General features: G+C 38.6%; 1 protein-coding gene across 1 annotated transcript; it reads right to left on the bottom strand.

Moving 5' to 3' along the window:
• Positions 1–1,620: 1,620 nt before the first annotated feature.
• LOC111048765 (28S ribosomal protein S14, mitochondrial) lies at positions 1,621–8,003 on the bottom strand. The gene is given in 4 exon segments (XM_039429567.1): positions 1,621–1,947; positions 2,690–2,748; positions 2,751–2,853; positions 7,820–8,003. Coding segments are annotated over 4 exon segments (420 nt in total). The 5' UTR covers positions 7,892–8,003; the 3' UTR covers positions 1,621–1,761.
• Between the last annotated feature and the right edge of the window lie 109 nt (positions 8,004–8,112).

The raw sequence follows: 8,112 nt of genomic DNA, 5'->3' as shown, positions 1-8,112 counted from the left end.
ACTGATAAATAATTTTTTAATAGTACCGCTCATCGAATTTTCATCTAGCTGTTTACCCTGTTCTCTATATTTTCAGTAGCAGAAGTCTTCGGGGTGATTTACAGCATTTAATTTGGATTCTCGTTTAATAATAATAATTATCATAACTATATGTTTGCAGAACTGGCCTCAAGCACACATCGTTCCAAAGTAAGAACAGATTCTGCAATTCGTTCTGAAAGTAACTTCTCACAAACCTTAGTTGTTTGCTTTATTCTAATCTAAAGCATCACACTCTATTGTTAGAAAATGTGTATTTTATGGGTAAGTTTATTGGTTAATAGTCTATTTTCAATGAAGTAGAGATCTATAGTACGCATGATACTTGTTTAATCAATGATATTATTTGCAGGACTGATATCAGTGTTCCTACATGTGCACCCATTCGGAGCCGGCGTTGACTACATCTGGTCGTTCCTGCACAAAATGGACTCCACCATCAAGCCCAATGAAGTGGAGGTGCTAATGTCCAAGTTCCCCACTGTATTTCATCAGCAACTTTCCGGTATAGGAGCACACATGGAACGCAGATGGAGCTTCGGTGGTTTCAAAAACGAATCACCAAAAGATAAAGTATGAAACGGACATATCAGTGGCACAAAAAGTGGCCACACAATGTAGTTTGATACTAAGAATAAGTGACTGAAAAAGTTCTTCACAAAAATGTTGTGTAAAACGGAGAATAAGTGACTGAAAAATTTCCTCATAAGATGTAGTGTGAAACTAACAAAAAAGTGGCCGAAAAGTTTAAGTGTGAAGAGAACGGGACTATTTTAATATTGGACTTAATCTCTACAAATTTAAATGACTATTTACTTTGGTGACACAAAAGTTCACCAAAATATGTAGTGTAAAACTAAGAATAAATTACACAAGTTGTAGTGTGAAACTAACAAAAAAGTGGTCGAAAAATTAACTTGTGAGGTGGAAAAGAATTATTATGATGTTGGACTTACTGTCTACAACTCTAGTCTTTGCCGGAAAGTTGTCTTGCTCCTTTTATTAAGTAAAAGATATTAAAAGAAATCCAGAAATGAAATCAAAATACCTGATATCGATTCATCAGTATACTTGCTCACATTTTTTTTCGTTGCGTATCTATACATTAATTTTCATTTCACAGTGTAGTATTTTTTTTTGTAGTGTTGTAGATTTCAAATCATGTGATATTTTAAGTTTAATAAAATCAATTGATTTGATACTCTAACAAAATTGTTATTTTATGTCTCAAACGCCTGAACTATGACTAGATTGAAATAGGTACATTATTCGTCATTATTTAATGAAATTACAAACTAAAATGTATTGATTATTAGTCATTAATATTATTATCCTTATCTATCTTCATTATTATCTTATTTATCTATCCTTATCTAGCTCCGCGACTGCATTTAATATTACATCAGATATACCGGTATCAGCTACCCTTTAAGAAGGCAGTGGCAAGGCAAAGAATCAGCAACGCTGTTCTATCTTTCTCCACTGCAGCTATTGTCATGTATACCTCTATACTATATAAATTATCAATACTAAACATTTATTCATGAATCCATCGATGAACAGATAAATAAATATAGAAAGGAAAATAACATAATATATTAACAATCATGCTTTTAAACTATAACACAACTAATTTATTTTCGATACCATAGAACAACAAAGATACATTTTACAGTGTTTGTTAGAGTACTCTTCAAGAGAAAAAACATGTTGCAAGTATGTTCACCATCTGGCACGCATAATACCGGCCAACTTATTATAATCGGCCAAATGCCTGAAGACAATTCGACTGAGCCGCCATTTGTAGACAGTGCCCCTGGGCCGAGAGGTGACCGCACACCTATAGATGGCATTGTGCCATCTGTTGATGTCCCCTGGAAGCTGAGTCATCTCCTCGAGAGCAGCCTCCTGATCAAAAAACACCACAAATTAATTAGCCTAACTTGAACAGTCACCTAATCTAAAGCATAAATGCAACACAATTTATAATGAAAAATGGTGATAGAGTCACATTGAATCTCAATTGGCTAACTGTAATCTATAAAGAATACTTAATTTAGTTTTTATACTTATTTAGTTGAATAATGAATTGTAGAAGAATAAATTCTAGATCAATCAAATTTATTCTCTTCAACACTTTAAAATATTGATGTATATTATATAGCATAACAGTACGCTAAATATAGTAATACTACAGTATAACATGAAATATTAGCAAACCATAATAAAAACTATATTAACATTATTTTTGTACAATATTATGATATTAATGAGAATACTCTTACATAGACGTGTGAGTAAGGGTGAATCTGGACTATAATGATTCAGATGAAATTTGTATGAGAAAGTAAATAAATAAACAATAATAAGTAACAAGATAATAAAGAATGAACATAAAGAAAAGATTGTATATTTCAACAAAATATATAAATTAAGTGATAGGTGATTTACTGAAGAGCATAAATAAACACTTTCGTAATATTTTGCCCGGTTGCACAAAAGTCTGTTTTTCTAATTTCACCTGTAATTAAATGCCATAAGATCCAATCAGACAAGGGTTCTTAGAAAAAGCCACAAAAACAATCAGAGAAGCCCTCTCATGGTATTGAATTAAATTATTAATTATTGTAGGGTAATTCAATTTCCGTACCTTGAGTTCAGGAGGGAGAACTCCGTTCTTCTTCAGAGCTATCAATCGTGATTTGACCGGCCATATTCAGTCAACGCTTTCCTTTTTCGCACATCTTTCCGCATTCTGGCATCCACCCATTCGTTACAGGTTTGTTGGTACTGCGGTGTCAAACGCTTTTGAGTCTGGAAATTATTAAACCAAAATTTTAACTGGACTTGCCAAAAACTACATAAGAGAAGCATGTCAACATGCATACAAAATTAATGAACAAAAACTCCCCAAGTTTTGATTTAATTACAAAATGAAATTGCGGTTCATACTTTGCCTGGAGGGGCGAACTAAACCAGGTGGGAGCTGACAAACCAGTTCAGCCAATTGGAACGGGAATAGAACCACGCGGTAGTCATGGCAACAGGCATAGATGCCAGATTGTTTCACCCACACGCACAGTATCGCACACGTGCATTCTGAACCATAACTTCGCCAGAGAAGGTTTGCTCTGCGTTTGTCTTGCGTATGGTCAGTGTTCTGCGTAAAATAATCACTATTATTAGATTTATAGAGTTGTGAGTGTGTCTTTTGATTGTACAGTGTGCGTGAGTGTGTTTTTTTAAATATAAGTTACAACTAAAAGTTTTGAAGTGTACAATCATTTTATTGTGTATTCAATATATTTATCCGTGATGGAAAGTGGAGAAGCTAGGAGAAAGAGAGGTCACTCTAGTGTTCAGCCAGCTAAAACACCTCCTTATTCTATAGGTTTAACATTTTCTATAGGTTTTAAAAATCTTTCTCAGAATAGCCAACAAGCTGCAGATTTTAAATCAGAATGATATAGCTCACGAGCGAGTACTTCAGCCCAGGGTCTCACTAGTTTTTATAGTAAGTTTCATAGAAGCACGGAATAAAGAAGTGCTTATTGCTCATTACTTAGCATTACTTACTTAATTAGCATTAGCAAATGCATTTTTTTATTAAATTTCATCTCTTGACTCACAAACTATTACTTATTAATCTCTTCATTACTCCGTGGTTGAAGGGAAATACTCACATATTATGTGAGACGTCTTATTAAGACGTCTCACAGACGTATAGGCCTACTTCAGCTATGAATATTATTTATACTCATTAAGGTCAAAATAAGTAATGTCGACTATGTAGGCTCATATTGTGTCCCTTTGTGTTTTGTAAATCAGTTAATTCTTCATCACAGACACACTTTTTCTCTATGTATTTAACACGACATGCAGTCAAAATTTATCTTTTGACTGCATGTCGTGTTAAATACATAGAGAAAAAGTGTTTTAATACATCGCAGCTCAGAATGGATCAAGGAACCATCATTATTATTATAGAGTTTTCTTGTACCCAAAATTGATTTGATGGAAAGTACCTACTGACCGCCTCTTCTTTCCCCGTCTGTAGGCTTATAAGAGAGTACTCATTATTCTCACTCGTGAATGACCGTGTAAATACGGCAACACCGCGGCAGCTGCATCCCACCTTTTCGCTACTCACCGTATCCCTCCAAGTACGAAGTAAATTAAAACACACTATAGAGTGTCGAAGGCTAGGTACTATGCCACCGTTCGCCTTCGCTCCAATTTTTTGTCGTGGTGAAACGAGACAAGGCAGGACGAGTGACTTGTTACCGCTGATCATTAATGAGGAACTCGTCTTCTGTTCGCATTGCAGTGTGTATGGCAAGACTAACACGAGCTCTCGTGTTAGCCTTTCAGAGAGTAATTTGGCAAGCTACTTGGCGATAGTGTGGCATAGTTATTAGAAATTTTCAAGTCGTTTTGACTAATGTAAACATTGTATTGTTATGCCGGTGCCACACTCTTGTCGATTGTGTACAAACGACGACGATCGCAATAGAGTAATTGGCTTCTGTGGAAGCCTTTGCTCCGAGACGAGTCACAGCAGAGGCCAACAAGCTTATGCGGGCCATTCACTATCCGAAAATTTGATCCACCACTCACGCTCCAGCTGATTAGTCCCCAGCATCCCCACTCACGTTCTAAATCACACCTGACTAGGCAACTGTTCTTGCAAAAACAGGTGACCTGTTTACCCGTAAAACTCGTCCGGCAATATTCGCTACGCCGTCGAATCAAATTGGACAAAATTGGATAGTGGATGGCCCGCTTTAGGCGAGTGGCGAGCATCATTCTTGTCAACCATTGCGTTCTTGCGGCAACCATTGAGTTCGTTAACCTACTTAGATCTCTGGACCTCTATGTGGCTAACTGGCAGCCCACTAGATTAGATGCTTGCCTCGATAATGTGATACAAATCTGAACATTGGCACTAACATTAGTTGTTCAATTGTAAATCCTCTCCTCAGTGACCACCTGGCACTCGGCTGCAATGTGGAATTGCCAACTTCCACCTACCCTGCCTCTATACCTTCACTTGGGTGCGACCCATCACACAGGGTGGACGCGAGCGTTTTCTGCATTATCTGACTCTGACTGACTGGAGCTTTCTGAAGGATCATCCTGATGCACAGCCCAATTTCACGGCGTTTTTTATAGACTCCTGACTGGCTTCAACAACTGCTTTCCACTAAAACGTTTCCTCTCTGGAAGGCCTGGTAAACGTGGTGCACTATGGATTACGGACGACCTTCTTCACCTGGTTCTTATGGCGTATTCGAGCGGTTTCGGGCTGATCTACTTCTGTCCTCTAAACGGACCTACATGGGACTTAGGAGATCATACCAGCGGGCTGTTCGTGCGGCCAGGATGCGCTACAACTCTGAGCTGATTGACCGGGCACCCAATAGGTGCAAAGCTGCCTGGGGTATCATCAGAGCCGCTGCGGTGTGCCAGCTCCTGGTGCTGTTCCGGTATCTGCGGATGATCTTCACGACGCGTGGACCAGCTCTATTCGCGGGATCTGCGAGGGGATCCGAGCTTCACCTGTGGTGGCGAAGGATCAGCTCTCGGCTTCGGTTCGGCCCCCCGCTCTTCGGCTTTTGACCTGGCGCCATATTACTTGAGATGATGTCACTCGAGTTGTGAACTGTTTGAGCAGTGCTACTATTAAGGGTGTATTAGCTCTTATTGTTGCTACCCTGACTGCTTGTATTAATCTGTGTTTCCAGCAGTCAGTATTTCCTTCTCAGCTTAAAATTTCTAAGACGGTGCCTGTCTTTAAGATGGGTGATAGGCATGATCCTACTAACTATAGGCCTATCTCCATCCTGCCTGTTATATCGAAGATATTTGAAATCCTTATTGCTGAGCAACTCCTTGCTTATTGTGACCAGTGCGGCCTATTTGCGACCACCCAGTTTGGTTTCAGAAAAAATAGATCCACCACTGATGCAGTAGATTTCCTGCTTTCCAAAATATTTGATTGCTTTGAGGCACGTGGACTTGCTGGGCTCACCTTGTGTGATCTCAGCAAGGCCTTTGATACAATGGATCATGCTATTCTCATGGACAAGCTTGGGCATTAAGGTGTGGGACCGTCTCCTCTCAAACTGATTCAGGCCTACCTGGGGGGTCGCAGACAGGCGGTGCTGGCTAATAGAGTTCTCTCTGAGATCAGGGATTGTGTTGACTGTGGAGTGCCTCAGGGCTCAGTCCTGGGGCCTCTGTTGTTTCTTATTTCAGTTAACGACATAGCCCAAGTGGATGGCAGGTGTGTTGTCTGTTATGCGGACGACACCACCTTATTCAATGCTGGTCGCGAGATGGGAGGGCTGAGGGCAGCTATGGTGGAGACTGGGGCATTTGCGTCGGACTGGTTGGTTCTCTGCCAATCGCTTCCTCCTCAATGAAGACAAAACACAGTCTATTGTGTTCAGTCTCAGAAATGGGAATGAATACAATTTTGCCCCCGTCAAACTGTTAGGGTTTACCCTTGACAGGAAGCTCTCATGGGGCGAGCACATTGAGACAGTCTGCGCCATGTTGAGCAGAGTGGTTTTCCTGCTGAGAGGTCTCAAATACAGTTTGCCACCTCATTATCTTAAAATTTGCTATTTTGGCTTTTTTCAGAGCGTGATTTTATATGGCCTCCCCCTCTGGGGTAAAGCCACAGATGTCGCCCGAGTCCTTCGTCTCCAGAAGAGGGCCCTGAGGATTATTTGTGGGGCTGGTAGATTAGCCCACTGTCGCCCACTCTTTATCAAAGAGAGAATCCTCACCGTCTTCTCCCTCTATGTTCTTCATACCCTTTGCAGAACACATGTAAACGTGGGGTTGCTCGTGACCCGACAGAGCTTCCACCCGTATGAGACTAGGGTTAGACTCAGGCTGGATTTACCCTACCAGAGGCTGAGCAGAACTTGGACCTGTAGGCCTAATGACAGCCATACACAAGCAACAAATATCTAAAATATATTCAAAAATCTTTGATTTTATAGCCTCCCTCTGGGAAGTAGTCTGATATCCAGAAAAAAAACATACTAAGATGACGACCACGGCTGTTAAGCTTTCAGTGGGATCACTGCCAGTATACAATGACCCTTCAAGCTTACAATGAAAATGTCTACTGACTAGTACAATAAAATATAATTCTCATGAGTTCTGATTGGACAGTCTCATTTCTGATATCCAGAAAAAACATACTAAAATGACGACCACGGTTGTTAGGCTTTCAGAGGGATCACTGCAATGACCCTTTAAGCTTATAATGAAAATGACTACTGACTAGTACAATGAAAATATAATTCTCATGGAATCTGATTGGACAGTCTTATTATAACGAAAGGAAATAATATTCTCACTGTACTGGTTACTTTCACTGGACTCTTTTACAAATAGTGATACTGATTGGATTCTTTCAATTTCAAATGGATTATTCATGCTCACTAAGACGTCCTAATTACGATTACGAACAGTCTAATCAGAATACATAGAAATTACATGTTTACTATGCCAGTCACTTTTACTGTAAATGGTTTAGCTTCCCATTTTAACAGTTCTTTATCAATCATAACCCTAAAAGAACATGTATTTTATTATGTAAATTAAACTAAAACTGGCATTTAAGTAGCTATATTTCAAAAGACCATTTAATATGATTTTCAAGTTTAAAATTATCAATCTAAAAATTGCTAAGATTGGTAAATATTATATTATTGGTATAAATAAAAATTGATCCTGAAAATGTACCAACATGCTAACTCACCTCTGTTATTGATGTTCTATTTAATTTGCTGATAAAACTTGAAAAAACATTTCTACAACTAAGAAGCGCCATTATCAAATTGATAATGTAAAAAATGTAATATAGAATCAAATAATTATTGTAATAACAAATACAAATATCATTCTCATCAATCAGCCGTCTGCAGGTCTGCTTGTGATTTTGTTGCAATGTTTATATCGATGTATCGATCTGAAGATCGATCACCATTGAATAGGTATCGATACATTGATGTTTTTCCTTTAAACATTGATATATTCCAAATAAAACTATTT

Source organism: Nilaparvata lugens, chromosome 5 (assembly GCF_014356525.2).
Source record: "Nilaparvata lugens isolate BPH chromosome 5, ASM1435652v1, whole genome shotgun sequence".
Taxonomy (NCBI): domain Eukaryota; kingdom Metazoa; phylum Arthropoda; class Insecta; order Hemiptera; family Delphacidae; genus Nilaparvata; species Nilaparvata lugens.
Note: the sequence above shows the minus strand (reverse complement) of the source record. Positions and strands in the feature narration are given on the sequence as shown.